The sequence below is a fragment of the Microcaecilia unicolor genome, chromosome 1, assembly GCF_901765095.1.
Source record: "Microcaecilia unicolor chromosome 1, aMicUni1.1, whole genome shotgun sequence".
In the NCBI taxonomy this organism is placed as follows: Eukaryota; Metazoa; Chordata; class Amphibia; order Gymnophiona; family Siphonopidae; genus Microcaecilia; species Microcaecilia unicolor.
The window spans coordinates 772,199,313-772,217,690 of NC_044031.1; the positions used below are offsets into that span (position 1 = coordinate 772,199,313).

Sequence of the window (18,378 nt, forward strand, 5' to 3'; positions counted from 1 at the left end):
CCTGCAAATAGGTGGGGGAATGTGGGATACAAATGCAATAAATAAATATCCGGGCTTCGAAGCACAGGACCAGAGAGAAAGGCTTGCTTTAAGGTGGCAAAAGCCTCCTGGGCCTCCGGTGTCCAGTTCCTCACATCAGCACCCTTCCTGGTCAGTGCAGTAAGAGGGGTAGTGATAAAGGAGTATTGATGGATGAACTGCCGGTTGTAGTTAGCAAACCCCAAAAAACGTTGCAAGGCCCGGAGACCCTGGGGCATGGGCCAATCCCGGATGGCTCGGAGTTTGGTGGGGTCCATTTGGAGCCCCTCTGAAGAGATGATATATCCCAAGAATGGAATAGACCGTTGATGAAATGAACACTTCTCTAGTTTGGCGAAGAGACGGTAGTCCCGGAGGCGTTGGAGAACAGTGTGGACATGACGAGGGTGGTCTTGAACAGAAGCAGAAAAAAACAAAATATCATCCAGGTAAACTATGACTGAGGAGTACAGGAGATCTTGAAAAATGAAGTTAATGAATTCCTGAAAGACCGTAGGTGCATTACAAAGGCCAAATGGCATGACTAGATATTCGAAATGTCCTTCATGGGTATTAAAGGCGGTCTTCCATTCATCCCCATGTCAGATTCGGACCAGATTGTAGGTGCCTCGGAGATCCAGCTTGGTAAAGATAGATGCTCCCTGCAGATGGTCAAAAAGTTCTGGAATCAGAGGGAGCGGATACCGGTTCTTAATGTTTATTTCATTAAGACCCCGGTAGTCTATACAAGGTCGCAGAGAGCCATCCTTCTTGGTTACAAAGAAGAAACCTGCCCCCGCCAGAGAGGAGGAGGGTCTGATGAAGCCCTTTTGGAGGTTTTCTTGAATGTATTCCTGCATGACTTTACATTCCTCCTGGGAGAAGGTATACAGCCGACCCCGAGGTGGTGTCTTGCCCAGAAGTAATTCGATAGGGCAGTCAAAAGGACGATGCAGAGGAAAGGAATCAGCCTCCTGGGCATTGAAAACATCTTGGAACTCTCGATATTCCACAGGAAGGGAAGCATCGCAGGGAATCAGGCCCCCGGGGGAGGCAGAAATAGTCCTCGGAGGAGGAACCACCGGCGTGAGACAGGAAGCAAAACATTGGGAACCCCAACTGTCGATATCAGGGTCGTAGCTACGGGTGGGCCTGGGTGGGCCCAGGCCCACCCACCCAAGCGCACACACAACTGCAGCAACAGCGTGACGGCAGAGACAGCAGTCGGCACCCGCGGCGCTCTGGCAGCTCAGCAGCTGATCTTTCCTGTCCTATGGCTCCGATTTCAGGCCCGCCCACCACCCAAGCGCAGTAGTGCACACAGTCACACAGCCTCTAGCGTACTCATGGGCACCCGTGCCCAGGCTCAGACATCATCAGCCCACCTACCTTCGGGCTTAGACTCAGGAGAGGAGGCAGAGTGCGTCGCGTCGTGGTTGTTATTCCACACATCCATCCTACGTGGTGCAGTAGCGCGGTATGACCCGGATGTGGCTGTGCGTGCGCAGCGGCATGTTCAGCTTCAGCCTCGCTCTCGCTCCACTCCGTCCGCTCGCTCGTGGTGGCATCATTCTGAGGGAGGGCAGGCTAAAAAAATAGCTGCATGGCCACATGCATGCACGCAGGGTTGTGCGAGCCTGGCCCTGCCCTCCCTGGAAACGTGGGAATTGGGTGGCCTTCGAATTCAGAAGAGATCGTTCCAGAATCGACTCGAGTTCCTGTCGGCCCCAGGTGGTAACTTTACTGCCAAGCAGCAGCTGCCAGCAGCTAGCCCAGCCCAGCAGAGCAGCAGGTAATAAAATTGTAAATGCTTTTTGGGGGTTTTTTACATCATCATTTTAACATCATGTCATTTTTTTTTAAATTAAGCTAGCTGGAGCCTGGTGGGCACTATTAAAATTTATTGTTGTGGAATTTCTGGGTGGGGTAAGCACTTCACTGCCTAGGGCAAAAAATGTACATATTTAATGATTAAAATATACCTTTTTTTGCCCTGCAGTGAAGAGCCCACCCCCACCCAGAAGCCCAGCACCATGACCAGCCAGCATTTTGATTACTCTTTTGTTATCAAAATGATGGCTGTGGTCTGGTAGTGGGCTTCTGGATGGGGGGGGGGGGGGGGGTAGACATTTCACTGCCAGTGCCTAGGGCAATGAGGAGCCCATCCCCACCCAAAAATTCCCCAACAATAAATTTTAATAGTGGCAAGCTAGCTTAATTTTTAAAAAGTTGTCTTTCTCTCATTTTGGTGGGTTTTTGGGTGGGGATGGTCTCTGCAGTGCCTAGTTTAAAAAAAAAAAAAAAATTTGTCACCGGCGGTTTTCTCTGGGTGGACCGGTGCGTGGCAGAAACACTACTCATGTCTATCTGTCTATATCTATATATCTATATCTATCTATATCTATATATATAGTGCCCACCCATATTAGCTCTGGGCCCACCCAAAATGTCAGGTCTGGCTACGCCACTGGTCGATATCGCTAGTGTGTTAGGTTCTCAAGGGTAGTCTGGAATCGTGAGCCCTTGGGCTGCTGACGAGGAGTGGCAGCAGCAGGCAAAACCCTCCAACCAGGACTGGACCAACAGGACTGGAGTAGAAGCTGTAGGCAAGCGAGGCAGGAATAAGCAGATTTGGAGGCTTATGCTGTATTTGGACAGACTCAGCGCTCTTATTCTGAGTTCCATCCAGATAGGTTTATCACATAAGCACTTTTGATTGGATTATCTGTATTTGCCAATTTGAAGACCCCTGAAGAAGGCCTCTTGGCCGAAACACGGACCGTGTAGGGTCTTAATAAATCATCATTTTTGACTGTTAACATCTGTGACTTCAGTCTGGTCCTTCTGAATATCTTCCGCTTGACTTGTTGTTTCCTTGGTTTGCAGGAATCAGGAACTAGTGTCACTGGAACAGGACTTCACCTGCGCTTGACCGCCATTCCCTAGGGGTTGAGCCTCTAGGTGCGGGTAGCCGGCAGGACTTACTGGACCGAGTGGGGAGAAACAAGCTAGACTAGACAGGGTTCAAGATGCAGGGTCTCAAACAGAATACAGACACAAGCTTGGCTAGAACAGGATTCAAGATACAGGGTCTCAAACAGACAGGGATACAAACACAAGCTTGGCTAGAACAGGATAGAAGATACAGGGTCTCAAACAGGCAGGATACAAGGTACACAAACAAAAGGGAAAGGAAGCCAAAAGCAGACAGGGAAGGAGCAATCAGGGCTGGGTTCAAGACAGGATTCAGGCGACTCAAAGCAGGCAAGGAATACAGACTAAGGACACTAACTAAGAAACAAGGCGAAACAAGACAAGGCAGAAGTGCACTAAGCAAAAACACCAACCTGGACGTTGCAAAGGCAAAGCAGAAAGTTTCCAGGTAGTTAATAAAGCCCATCAGCAGCTGAGGCTCAGCTGCAGCAATCTCAAGGCAGCTTAAGGGTGAGGCTAGCTGCCAAACTTCAAACCAAGTCTGGAGGGCTAGAATATTTGGACCGGACCGGAAAGAAAGTCTGGAATGTAGGACAGACAGCAATACAGTCCACGGCAGCCATCGGCATCGGCCACCAGAGGGCGAGGTGAGCACAGCCAAGGAAAACAGTCACAATCGTGACATAGTGGTCCAGTTGATTTGATACTTGGTGTCTGTTGTTGTAACCAAGGCAGGCCTAAAATAACAGGATGGATGGCCCGGGGAAGAACCAGAAGCTGAATCTCTTCCTTATGTAAAATTCCTACTTGCATCTGCAATGGCCGAGTGACATGGGTAATGGAGTAGGGTAGAGTCAGTCACTTGTAACGTAGGTTTACAGGCCATTAAGGGAGTTCCAAGCTGGACTAGGAGACTGGCATCAATAAATTTCCCTCCGGCCCCTGAATCGATCACAGCCATGGTGCTAATACAAAGTTCCTTCCAGCGCACGAAAATAGGGACGGAGACAAGATTATCCGGAAGAGGTGAGAATCGACCCAGAGCCACCCCCTTCAGAGGCCCTGGGTCAACGCATTTCCAGGTTTATTCGGGCAATATCTCAGGAAATGGCCAGCCTGCCCACAATAGAGGCAGAGTTGATTGTCCCGACGGTGAGCCCTTTCCTTCTCAGAGAGGCGATGCCGCCTGATAACCATCGGCTCTTTGGAGATTCCAGAAGTGGTGCCAGTAGCTCCTTTAGGAGAAGAAGGACGCGACACCCGAGGAGATGGTCTCTGTGATTGACGCTGAGCAGAACGTTCCTGTGTCCTCTCTTGAAACCGAACGTTGATACGGACGCAGAGAGTAATCAGGACATCCAATGTGGTCGGAAGTTCCCGGCCTGCCAATTCATCTTTGATTCGGCCCGTTAACCCCTGACAGAAGATAGCGGTGAGGACATCCTGATTCCATCTCACCTCGGAAGCTAGGGTTCAAAAGCGTACGGCATATGCCCCTACAGAGCAATTGCCTTGTTGAATCCGTAGAAGTTCTCCGGCTGTCAAAGAGGGACGTCCAAGCACATCGAAAACTAACCTAAAGTGGCGAAGAAATTCCCCAAGATCAGTGAGTAGAGGATCCCGCTGCTCCCAGAGAGGAGAGGCCCAAGTCAGGGCTGCTCTGGAGAGCAGGGAGATTATATAAGTGATCTTGAGTTTATCGGAGGAAAAGACTCCGGGTTGCATTTCAAAAAACATAAGACATTGGTTGAGGAACCCTCGACAAGCGGAAGGGGTACCGTCAAACCGGAGAGGCTCAGAGAGCCTTAACCAGGAGTGGGTAAAACTGGTCCGGACAGTGCAGCAGGAACTTGCCGTTGGGATTGAAGAGTAGACAACTGGGAACAAATGTCCTGCAGGACTCCGGACAGACGATTCAGCTGGGCCTATTGTTGCTGAAGAACCTGGACCAAATTCGCCAAGTCGAGTTTGTCCAGCAAACTACTACTACTACTTAACATTTCTAGAGCGCTACTAGGGTTACGCAGCACTGTACAGTTTAACAAAGAAGGACAGTCCGTGCTCGAAGGAGCTTACAATCTAAAGGACTGTGGTAGCCGTGTTAGTCCACTCTTAAGGTTGTCAATAGAAATCAAACAAAATAAAACATGGAAAAGAAAATAAGATGATACCTTTTTTATTGGACATAACTTAATACATTTCTTGATTAGCTTTCGAAGGTTGCCCTTCTTCCTCAGATCGGAAATAAGCAAATGTGCTAGCTGACAGTGTATATAAGTGAAAACATTCAAGCATTACTATGACAGTCTGACAGGGTGGGAGGAGGGGGGTGGGTAGGAAATATGCATGGGGACATCAAAGCATATCATTGATATTCTAACAGGATGGGTGTGGATAGGTGAGGGGAGGGTGATCAACAGAGACATACAGCTTTATGGTTTATAATGGACTAGGAACCCCAGATCCTTGTTAAGTCCTTTCTGTTGGGTGTTAAAATATTCAATCATTCTGACTTCAAAGGTCTTACGTTCTTGTATGGTTTTAAAGTTACCTTTCAGGATTCTCACTGTGAAGTCACTGGTACAGTGTCCTGGTCCTGTAAAATGTTGACCAACAGGCGTGGGAACCCTGCTGGCACCAGTATTGTTCATATGATGTCTATGTAAATTGAATCTTGTCTTAAGCATCTGGCCTGTTTCTCCAATATAGCATCCTTCGTTACATTTTTTACACTGAGTGATATATACCACATTGGAAGATGCTCATCTTCCAATGATTGAATATTTTAACACCCAACAGAAAGGACTTAACAAGGATCTGGGGTTCCTAGCCCATTATAAACCATAAAGCTGTATGTCTCTGTTGATCACCCTCCCCTCACCTATCCACACCCATCCTGTTAGAATATCAATGATATGCTTTGATGTCCCCATGCATACTTCCTACCCACCCCCCTCCTCCCACCCTGTCAGACTGTCATAGTAATGCTTGAATGTTTTCACTTATATACACTGTCAGCTAGCACATTTGCTAATTTCCGATCTGAGGAAGAAGGGCAACCTTCGAAAGCTAATCAAGAAATGTATTAAGTTATGTCCAATAAAAAAGGTATCATCTTATTTTCTTTTCCATGTTTTATTTTGTTTGATTTCTATTGATAATCTAAAGGACGAAATGTCAAGTTGGGGCAGTCAAGATTTCCTGAATAGAGGTGTAGTGATTAGGTGCCGAACGCGACATTGAAGAGGTGGGCTTCGGCTTACTGTCACATCTGTGAGTTCTTGTACCAAGTAGAGCGCTGCCGAGCCGGGTACTCATACCAGGTTCTGCTTGGCGGCCAGACAACCCCAGGTTTCACCTGCGCTGACCACCGTTCCCCAGAGGTTGAGCCCCTAAGTGCGGATGGCCTGCGGGGCTTACGAGATGGAGCAGAAAGTGGGGTGATGAACATGACGGCCAGACAGGCAGCAGGCAAGACAGTGATCCAGGTACAGTCAGAGTCAGTAGGCAGGCAGCAGGTCAAGAGAGTAATCCAGGTACAGGCAGAGTCAGGAGGCAGGCAGCAGACACGAGAGTAATCCAGGTACAGGCCAAGTCAGCAATGAAGAACAAAGTAGAGGAGAAGCACACTACTGAGCAAGTAACACCTACCAAAGTAGAAGCCAAAGCAAGGAGTCTAGGGAGAGCTCAGCTGATAAAGTGCTTCCGTCTGACATCAGCAGGGAGAAGGGGCACAGCCACAGGACAAGAGCAGGGGAAGGAGGAACCGGAAGACCAATAGGAGAGAAGCAAGGGAAGCCAGACAGAGGAAGAGCAGACCCATGTGTGTGGAAGCAAAGCAATCTGCCATACTGGGACAGACCAAATGTCTATCAAGCCCAGAATCATGTTTCCAACAGTGACCAATCCAGATCACAAGTACCTGGCAAGATCCCAGAACAGTAAAACAGATTTTATGCTGCTTATCCTAGAAATAAGCAGTGGATTTTCCTAAGTCCATCTTAATAATGATTTATGGACTTTTCTTTTAGGAAATTTTTTTTTTAACCCTGCTAAGCTAACTGCTTTTACCACATTCTCTGGCAACAAATTTCAGAGTTTAATTACACATTGAGTGAAGAAATATTTTCTCCAGTTTGTTTTAAATGTACTACTTTGTAGCTTAATTGCACACCCCCTAGACCTAGTATTTTTGAAAACAGTAATCAAGCAATTCACATCTACCCATTCCACGTCACTCATTATTTTATAGACCTCTATCATATCTCCCCTCAGCCGTCTTTTCTCCAAGCTGAAGAACCCTAGCTGCTTTAGCCTTTCCTCAAAGGGAAGTCATCCCATCCCATTTATTATTTTTGTCGCCTTTCTCTGTACCTTTTCTAATTCCACTATATCTTTTTTGAGATGCGGTGACCAGAATTGAACACAGTATTCGAGATGCAGTCTCACCATGGGGCGATACAAAGGCATTATAACATCCTCACTTTTGTTTTCTTTTCCTTTCCTAATAATACCTAACATTCTATTTGCTTTCTTAGCCGCCGCAGCAGACTGAGCAGAGGGTTTCAACATATCAATGATGACGCCTAGGTCCCTTTCCTTGTTGGTGACTCCTAATGTGGAATCTTGCTTGACGTAGCTATAGTGCAGGTTCCTCTTTCCCACATGCATCACTTTGCGTATGTTCTTATGTTCAAAATTATGGGCCTTGTTAACAACTTAAAGTAGCAATGAATCAACTGGAATGGTGCCAAACTTTTTTTTTGCGCCTGTTATGTTTACTTGCTTTCATTTCCAACTTATAATCAACAATTAAATAGTAATTTATATATGAACATTTGCAGGAAGATGTCATATTTAGCTTTGTAACAAACAGAACAGCGAAGAAGATGCTCAAGATAAAAGTCCATTATTTATTGATCGATGGACAATACACAGCTGTGTTTCAGCCTGGAGGGCCTGCATCAGGAGTCTTTTGCGATCATAATAATCAATCGTTGTATTGATTGTTGATTTTGTAATGGAGCTGCAACATCTCTTGCATCAGAATGAAAAAGTACTCTTGTCGGCTTTCTAATCTCGAGTGTAGACGTTGCATCTCCATTAAATCAGCAATCAATACAAGGATTGATTGTTCTGATCGCAAAAGACTCCTGATGTAGGCCCTCTAGGCTAAAACATAGCTGTGTCGAGTCTTGTCCATCGATCAATAAATAATGGATTTTTATCTGGAGCATCGTCCATTTACTTTGAGCCTGCTTCGCTGTTCTGTTTGTTATTTATATTTTTGCGAAGACTGTTTCTTGTTTTTGCATCATATTTAACTTTGTACCATGTAGACATTGTGTTAGGGATTTATTGAAACATATATGGTACACCCAGGGTGCTTCTACCTTTTGCACAGAATAGGTAGACTAAGACTATAGGCCCTGCAGGTACAGGGGACTCACCTTGCGCTACTAACCCTGAACTGTAAAGCGCTGCTGGGGGATTCTGGGTCTTCTCTGCTGGCAGTTCTAGGTTCTGATGTGTCTGAGTGATTCATTGAAAACTATGTACATGGGTTCCTTCCCTTCCATCATCACCAGAAGAGCTCTCCCTTCATCCCACCTAATTTGTATCATGGCAGGTCTGGAAATAAATATATTTTCTTTTTTTCCACTTATGACTTTTTCATAGCACGAGATATTCAAAAATGGGAATATGTTCCACTGGGACCATTTCTCGGCAAGAACTTTGGGACGTCAATCTCCCCATGGGTAGTACCCATGGAGGCTCTCATGCCTTTTGTGCTTCCTAATCCAGTGCAGGTAAGTAAGGCAGACAGGAGCTGCTACAAAATGTAAGCACATGGACTAGTTTACAATCTGTGTGTGTGTGCACGCCAGGATCAACCTAGAATCTCTCCGTTATTATTTACGGTACTTTACATTCTCTGTGTGTGTATGCACACTAGGATCTGACTGGAATCTGTTATCTGTGGTGATCAGCTGTTTCTATCCTGTCTGGGCGTGGGAGCTTGCTCCGCCCCCTATTCCTGACATCAGACGTTGGTGGGACTAAAGGGATTGGCAGTGCGATGCTGCTCAGCACGTCGCCTAAAGCATGTTTTTTTCTGTGGCAAAGTGCGTAGCCTTTTTTTTGTTGGTTTAGTGGTTACCGAATTTTTGAGGTACCACTTTGTAAATTTTATGGCTGTAGCTACGTGATTGATTGCCGATATATAGTCACTTGGATAGATTAGTAATGAAGTTGGGGGGGGGGGGGGTTGGTGTTGGGAATTGTACATTGTTAGATTCTTTATCTGTTAAGATTTGTTTTTAAAGGTTTCTTTTATTGTTTAATTTGCAGTGATGGGTTTTATTAAGAAAATGGCCTGGTTTTGGTTTTTGGTCCTGGGTCTCCTGGCAGTCTCTGGATCCAACTCTGATGAATTTCTATATAGATCTGGAAAATGGACATTCAGGAGCCACAGCATTAGTCAGGTCATATCATAGAAGGAAAAAGTCTTTAGGTCGCAAAAGCAGGTTCTTGGACAAGTCTCTTTGGTTGACTTAAATACTTTTTCTGAATTTAATTTGCCAATTCCCTGTTGTATTAATGCAAGGCCGGTTTGCAACAAAAGTGAATTGTTAAGTGATTTAATAAATAGTTCAGATATGGGTTTAGTTTTTATTGTAGAAACCTGGTTGTCAGATTGTTCTACTCCTTTATTAACTAATTTATGTTGTCCTGGTTATTCACTTTTCACGGGAAGGAAGAACGGGAAGAGGAATTGCTGAGATATTTAACCTGAAATAAACTCTTCTTTCCTTATCCCTCGACTGGACAGGGCAAACACTATTTGGGCTCATGGGGATACTGAATGATGTATGGGAGATTTTCATTAAAGCCTACTGTGTTCTTCATGAAAGGATTTTATCATCTGAGTCCTCATGACGATTAGTACTGGAGTTTATGAGTTTTTTCTGGGGCGCTTCAAACATATCTGCATTTTTGAGTGACCACATCTTTAAGGCATACCAGCCTGGTTATTACTCCACCAGATGGCTGTTCTTGCCTTTGGTAGCTGTGACTAATAAGTGTTTACGATCACAGCGGTTAGTGGATTAAGGGGGTCTTTTACTAAAGCTTAGCTTGAGTTATCTGCAGCAGGGCCTATAGGAATAAAATGGGCCCTGCTGCAGATAACTCAAGCTAAGCTTTAGTAAAAGGCCCCCTAAATGTTGGAGACTTTGTTCAAGGACTTATTGCTGCTGTTTGGAGACTGTTGTAGTACTAGGGCTGAGAAGCTCATAACAACTTGGAAGGTTAATTAACCTGCATTTAATTTGTCCTTGATTAAGCTTCACAAACATGGGACGACATTCTAGATAGATGAGATTAAATATTGTTTGTTACCTATTTTGTGAAACATATGTTCTTTCCCTTTTTTTATACACTATATTTCATAGTATTTAGCCGCTCAGAGGGTTGGGTTGAAGTGGGATGTTTAAACATGGTTGTAACTCAAGTGGGTAGGGAGGTTCATGTAAGGGAAGTTACAGGGAGGAAGGGGTGGGAAGAGAAGGTGGGAACAAATGTGTATGTGTAGGGCATTATGTGGGAAAAACTTTGGGGGGGGGGGGGGTTTGAGAGGGAGGATATTGAAGGAAGGCCCAGGTGGTTTTAATACTTTGGTAACTTTCTATCAGGAAATTTAAGGGGGAGAAGCGGAGGTTGGGACTGTTCGCTTTACTAGCCAGAGAAAATATCCTTTGGGACCATCAGAGTAGAGGAGTAGCTTAAATAAAACTTAAAATGTGTCCTGGACCGTTGGAGGCCTGTCCTCGCCAGTTAAAAGGCAAAACAAAAATCTTACAAGCCCTTAATAGACTCCACGCATCAGTAGCATTCTTACAAGAAATCCATTGAGATTGCTTAGAATGCTCTAAATTAAAGCGGTGCTGGGTGGGTGGGTATATAGAGGCCCTTGCAGTTTTGAAAAAAGTTAGCATTATACTATTTTGTAAAGAGTTGGCGGTACATCTAGTAGCATTTTAGAAATGATATGTAGTAGTAGTAGTAGTAGTAGTGCAATACAGAATAATTTGGAACTTGCAGGAAGATTTTATTGTCCATTTATGCCCCAATGTCTATGACGCTGCATTTTGTAGGGAACGCTTGAAACACATACAGCAGCTGGAGGGGATTCCTACGATAGTTGGAGTTGACCTTAATCGTGTAAGTCATTTGGAATTAAACAAATCTCATGCTACAAAGAGCGAGAGGGTAGATAAGTCTAAAGAAGTCCCTTTGTTATGTGATCTCTTAGAATTGCTTGATGTATGGAGTGTGTTAAATCCTTCGGAACATGATTACACCCATGTGTCTAGGGTGGGCTAATTCATTTGACATCCTGTAATATCTGCCTGCTCTCTCTTCAGGATCCTTTGCCTCTTCCCTACCTTGTTGACGATGCTCCCTACAACTTTGATATAAACCTTTCTGTGGCCATTAAAGGTAATTATTCTGTAACTAATCATGGGTTTGTATTATGTAATGCATTTGTTTACAGTGTTTGTGTAGAAGGAGGAACTCTACATCTCCTGCATACCTCTTTTCTTATCTATTGCTGGCATCTGAAGATGTACCACAGATAGATAAAGATTGTAAGAGGGTGGCAGCATCATAAAAAAAAAACCATGTCTGAAGTGTAACTCCTGGGAGCTGCTGGAATCTGAAGTGCTGGACAGGCCAGCCAGCAGATGGAAATTAAGCAAATGATCTACAGTCTGCATGTTTCTGAAAGAAAGTTAAGAAGACAGCTTCCTATCCAGATCCTTCTGATGAAGGAGGGATCTGCCAATAACTGAATCTAATAATCTTTGTGCAAGAGTTAATTAGCAAATCTTGATTAGAGCTTTGCTGATCTCCCTGTGGTCTCTGAATGGTTATATCTTTATCAGTGGGTCCCAGTAGAGTTTTGACCTTTGTATAAAATTATAGCTTTGACCCATAAATGAGTGTCCTCTTATTTGGCAACTAAGATCCATCCTTATACTCCAGGTAGAGTATTAAGGTCAGCTAACTCTTTTTTTTTTTTTTTTTTGACATTCCATGCTTCATCACAAACCCAGTTGAATTCTATACAGTGCGGGGTTTTTTGGTATGCTTCTGCACCATGGAATCGGCTTCCAGCAGGTGTTTAGGGGCGAGACATCGTTCAAATAAATTAAGGTTAAGTTAAAAAACTCTTTTTTCCAGAAAGTATTTGGGACAGCCTGCCAGAGGGCTTGCGATGCATGAGGGTAACCTGCAAAGAGTGAATGTTCTTGGTTGTATTACTTTTTTCTTTCTTTTTTTTTTTTTTTTTACAATAAATGTTAATTAAAGTTTTGAAAAAGTTACATCTGTACAAAGATATCAAACAATTGGCATCATTTCAAGATCCCTCTTCAAATCAAACTCAGTACTAAACAGTTAGGACTTCCCATTCCCCTTTAAACCCTACTCAATAAACGATCCAGATGTATCCACTCATCCGCATTGGGATCAAACCTCCCCAATCGGCGATCTGTCAGTTTTTCCAGTTCCCTCAACAAGCGAACTTTCACCAGCCAAGTGGAAATGGTGGGACCATTACTCTGCTTCCAATGAGCCACTAACACTGTCTTTGCTGCAGCAAATAAAGTCGCTTAAGTCTTTTTTGCCATTTCAATCCTCTTCGATTCCCCCACCCAAGCAGGCACCATTTAGGATCACAGGAGCACACAGCCTCCAACATGGTTGCCATAGACTGAGTAATGCTCTGCCAGTACCCCTGTATTTGACCACATGTCCACCAAATGTGGAGAAAAGAACCAATGTCTTTGCCACATCTCCAACATAAGTCTGTAGCCCCAGGAAACATTTCCTTTAGAGGAGGAGTAGCCTAGTGGTTAGTGCAGTGGACTTTGATCCTGGGGAACTGAGTTTGATTCCTACTGCAGCTCCTTGTGACTCTGGGCAAGTCACTTAACCCTCCCTTGCCCCTGGTACAAAATAAATACCTGAATATATGTAAACCGCTTTGAATGTAGTTGCAAAAAACCTCAGAAAGGCAGTATGTCAAGTCCCATTTCCCTTTCCCCTTTCCCTTAATCCGCTGTTGGGTGTAGTACCATCTAGTTAAAACTTTAAATTCATTTTCTTTAATCAAAACACATATTTTTATTTATTTGTTTGTTACATTTGTATCCCACATTTTCCCACCTATTTGTAGGCTCAATGTACCGGAGAGGCGTTTGCAGACTCCGGTGAGAACAAATACAAAGTGATGTCGTGGTAAGATGAGTTCATATGGCATAGCCACATTAAGGAAACGTACATCGGAAGAGTTGCGTTTTGTTCATTACATACTTTAGTTTTGTTGTGTTGCAGGGATCAGGCATTTAAGTTGGATCGGTGGGGTATGCCTTTTTGAACAGGTTAGTTTTTAGTGATTTCCAGAAGTTGAGGTGGTCGTACGTCGATTTCAAGGCTTTTGGCAATGCGTTCCATAGTTGTGTGCTTATGTAGGAGAAGCTGGATGCGTAAGTTGATTTGTATTTAAGTCCTTTGCAGCTTGGGTAGTGCAGATTTAGATATGATCATGTTGATTCTGATGTGTTTCTAGTTGGTAAGTCGATCAAGTCTGTCATCTATCCCGGGGTTTCACCGTAGATAATCTTGTGGACCAGGGTACAGATTTTGAAGGCAATTTGTTCTTTGATTGGGAGCAAGTGCAGTTTTTCGCGGAGGGGGTTTTGCGCTTTCAAATTGCGTTTTTCCAAATATAAGCCTAGATGCCGTGTTTTGAGCGGTCTGGAGTTTCTTTAAGTTTTGTTCTTTGCATCCTGCATAAATTCCATTGCAGTAGTCTACGTGGCTTAGCACCATTGATTGTATCAGGTTGCGGAATGTTTCCCTCCGAAAGAATTGTTTCAGGCGTTTGAGTTTCCACATTGAGTGGAACATTTTTCTTTGTTGTGGATGCCGCTTGGCTCTCTAGTGTTAAATTGTGGTCTATTGTAATGCTGAGGATTTTCAGGCTGTCTGATATAGGAAGGGTATAGTCTGGGGTGTTTTTACTTGTGGGATTGTCCGCGCTGTGTTGGGATGAGAGGTTGAGACAATGAGTTTTTTTTCTTTATTGAGTTTTAGTTGAAATGCATTTGCCCATGAGTCCATGATGTTCAAGCTGAGCTTGATTTTGTTGGTGATTTCTGTCAGTTTGGTATTGTACGGAATGTATATTATGACATTGTCTGCATATATGGAAGGGTGGAGGCCTTGGTTGGATAAGGATTTGGCTAGTGGAGTCATCATTAGATTGAAGAGTATCGGTGATAGCGGTGATCCTTGCAGTACTCCACAGTCTGCTTTCCACGGTGGTGATATGCTTGAGTTTGATTTTACTTGGTATGTTCTTGTGGTTAGGAAGCCCTTGAGCCAGCTAAGTATGTTTCCACCAATCCCAAATTTGTATAGTAATCGTATTAATATGTTATGGTTTACCATGTCGAATGCACTGGACATATTGAATCGAATTGGAGGAGGAGGATGTTTTTGCCTGTTGCTATTTTCTATTTGAATTTGGCTAGGAGAGTGATTAGTACTGTTTCAGTACTGTGGAGGGGACGAAAACCTGACTGTGATTCATGTAGTATTGAATGTTTGTTTATGTAATTTGTAAGTTGTTTGGTTACCATGCTTTCCATCAGTATGACTGCCAACGGGATCGATGCTACTGGACGGTAGTTAGTGATTTCATTTGTTTTTTTTCTTGGTGTCTTGTGGTATCGGGGTGAGTAAGATATTACTACTACTACTACTTAGCATTTCTATAGCGCTGCCAGGGTTACGCAGCGCTGTACAAGTTTAACATGGGGAAGGACAGTCCCTGCTCAAAAGAGCTTACAATCTAAAGGTTACAAACTATTTAGTCAGTGTAGGTAACATGAATGGGGAGGGTGATTAGGCGCCAAAAGCAAGGGAGAAGAGATGGGCTTTGAGTAAGGACTTGAAAATGGGGAGGGAGGGTGCATGGCGTATGGGCTCTGGAAGTCTGTTCCAGGCATAAGGTGATGTGAGGCAGAAGGGGCGGAGTCTGGAGTTAGCGGTGGTGGAGAAGGGTATGGATAAGAGTGATTTGTCCTGAGAGCGGAGGTTACGGGTGGGAACATACGGGGAGAGGAGGGTAGAGAGGTAATGGGGGGCTGCAGATTGAGTGCACTTGAAGGTCAATAGGAGAAGCTTGAACTGTATACGGTAGCGGATCGGGAGCCAGTGAAGCGACTTGAGGAGAGGGGTGATATGAGAGTATCGGTTCACGCGGTAGATAAGCCGTGCGGCGGAATTTTGGACAGATTGAAGGGGGGATAGGTGACTAAGCGGGAGGCCAGCGAGAAGAAGGTTGCAATAGTCAAGACGAGAGGTAACGAGCGAGTGGACGAGGGTTCGAGTGGTCTGTTCAGAGAGGAATGGGCGAATTTTGCTAATATTATAGAGGAAGAAGCGACAGGTCTTAGCTGTCTGCTGGATATGGGTAGAGAAGGAGAGGGAGGAGTCGAAGATGACTCCGAGATTGCGGGCTGAAGAGACGGGGAGGATGAGGGCGTTGTCAACAGAGACTGAAAGTGAGGGAAGAGGAGAGGAGGGTTTGGGTGGAAAGACAAGGAGTTCAGTCTTTGCCATGTTCAGTTTCAGATGCTGGTTGGACATCCAGGCAGCGATATCAGAGAGGCAGGCCAAAACGTTGGCCTGAGTTTCGACTGTGATGTCGGGAGTGGAGAGATAAAGCTGGGTGTCATCAGCATAGAGATGGTACTGGAAACCATGTGATGAGATCAGCGAGCCCAGGGAAGAGGTGTAGATAGAGAAAAGTAGCGGTCCAAGGACAGATCCTTGAGGAACCCCAACAGAGAGCGGGATGGGGGTGGAAGAAGAGCCATTAGAAAATACTCTGAAGGTGCGTTGGGAAAGATACGAAGAGAACCAGGAGAGGACGGAGCCCTGGAACCCGAATGAGGACAGTGTGTCAAGAAGTAAATTATGATTGACGGTGTCAAAGGTGGCAGATAGGAGGATGAGGATGGAATAGTGGCCTTTGGATTTGGCAAGGAACAGGTCATTGCAGACTTTAGAGAGTGCTGTTTCTGTCGAGTGTAGTGGGTAAAAGCCGGATTGAAGCGGATCAAGGATGGCCTGAGAGGAGAGGAAATCAAGACAGCGGCTATGGACAGGGCGTTCGAGTAATTTGGAGAGAAAGGGTAGAAGAGAGATGGGGCGGTAGTTGGAGGGACAGGTGGGGTCAAGTGAAGGTTTTTTGAGAAGTGGTGTGACTACAGCATGCTTGAAGGTGTCAGGGACAGTAGCAGTGGAGAGAGAGAGAGAGAGGTTGAGGATGTGACAGATTCAGGGGATAGCTGTAGGAAAGATGTTGTTAAGCAGATTGGTGGGAATGGGATCAGAGGAACAGGTGGTGCACTTAGAGGAATAAAGAAGGCGAGCAGTTTCCTCCTTGGTGATCTCAGGGAAGGAGGAGAAGGAGGCCAGGTTAGGTTGGTTGAGGGAGTGGGTTAAGAAGTCACAGGGAGGAGAAGGCTTGGAAGTGAATTCAAGGTTTATCTTCTGCACTTTATCGCGGAAGTAGTCAGCTAGTGTTTGAGGAGAGAGTGAGGGGGGGTGGGAGTGGAGGGCACTTTAAGTAGGGAGTTGAGGGTGGCGAAGAGGCGACGAGATATTGCCATTTTCCTTAGGGAAGAGACCTTGCTGAAGCATGTAATTCAGGTGCGATGTGAGGTTTCCTATGAAGCGGTTAGGGGCGGATGTCATTAGGTAGCTGGGACAGATATCCAGTTTACAGTGTGTGTTGGAGAACCTGCTGATCGCCTGGGTAACAGTAAGGAGGGTGAAGTTTAACAACAGGTGGGAAATAGGTGGGAAAATATGGGATACAAATGCTACAAATAAATAAATAAACCAGGTCCGGTCAGCCGGGTATTCTTCAGTGGTTGGGTCCAGCTCATTAAGGAAGTTTTCGATGTCAGTGGTGTCCTCAGGTAGCATGTTGCGTAGTTTTACAATTTTTTCGTTGAAATACTTAGCAAGTTCATCTGCAGATGGGATGTCTGTATTCGTTGTAGTGACCAGGTTGGTGTCTAGGATCTTGTTCACCAGTTGGTATAGTTTCTTTGTGTCTTTGTAATCTGTCCCTATTTTAGTTTTATAGAATGATCTTTTGGTCTGTCTATTGCGTATTTGTATTTTCTTTGTATTTGTTTCCAGGTGTTAAGTGTATGTTCATCTTTTGTTTTTTTTCCATGCTCGTTCGAGTTTTTTGGATTGTGTTTTTAGCTTTTTCATTTCATCGTTGAACCATGGTATCGATTTATGCTTGTGTGAGGTTCTAGTTTGTAAGGGTGCTATTTCATCTATTATGCTTTTGCATCTTTTATCCCATTCTATGAGGTAGAAAATGGAGTCTGTTTGTGTTGACCATTCGTTATTGTATATTAGTTGCCAGAATGTTTTCGTGTCTACTTGACCTCTTGTGCTGTAGGATGAGTGTTCTTGTGTTCATTGTGATCCCTTCTTCCGCCAATGCAGGGACAGGTTTAGTTTGTCCATGGGGTTTCTGTCCATTTGATATCAGTTATTATTAAGTTTTGGTCTGATGAGAGTTTGTGTGAGATGAGGTTGAGTGTGTGCCCTTTTTCGTGGGTTGCTTGCATTTGTGGCCATTTGAGATCCCATAAACGGAGGAATTCCTTACATTCTCATGCGTTGGTAGAGTTTGGGTCTTCTAAGTGAAGGTTGATGTCTCCTAATACTAGTATATTGGAGTTGGTTACACGTGTTTGAGATGATGTCCATGAAGTTAGTCTGGCCTTTGTTCCAATTACCTGGAGGTCTGTAAAACAGGATACAGTTCAAGTGATCGTGCAGGGTGTTGTTGTGGATTCTAATTGAGGCTATTTCTAGTTGAGGTGTTATGGACTCGGCAGTGGTTTCGGTGGTGAAATGTGATCGGTGGATTAGTGCTATTCCTCCGCCTCTTTTTTTCTTTCCTGGACCAATGTGTGATTTTTGTATCCTGGGGGGCACAGGTCTAGGATTATAGGGTCCTTTTGGTCATGGATTATAGGGTCCTTTTGGTCATGGTTTCAGTAATGAAGAGTAGGTCAAGGTTTTCTGACATGATCTAGTCTGTTAGTATTGCTGTTTTGTTTACTGCAGATCTGGCGTTGATGTAGCCCACTTGTGTTGTTTGGAATGGGTCTTCTGTGTTTGGCAATGTGTGTACTTTTAATAGTTGACGTTTCTTTGTTAAGGTGAGTTTGTTTGGACCCTTCTTTCCCTTCTGTTGTGGTTGGCTGCATGTTAGTGTTCTTCTTTTGTTCATGTTGTCTGTTTGATAAGGTG

At 44.5% G+C, this 18,378-nt stretch overlaps 1 protein-coding gene across 1 annotated transcript in view; it reads left to right on the forward strand.

Annotated features, from left to right (window-relative positions):
• Nucleotides 1-18,378, forward strand: part of FAH (fumarylacetoacetate hydrolase) — a 72,476-nt gene that overhangs the window by 39,147 nt on the left and 14,951 nt on the right. The window contains exons 9-10 of the mRNA XM_030189837.1: nucleotides 8,632-8,762; nucleotides 11,379-11,454. Coding sequence (XP_030045697.1) covers nucleotides 8,632-8,762; nucleotides 11,379-11,454 — 207 coding nt within the window. The remainder of the gene's footprint in view (nucleotides 1-8,631; nucleotides 8,763-11,378; nucleotides 11,455-18,378) is intronic.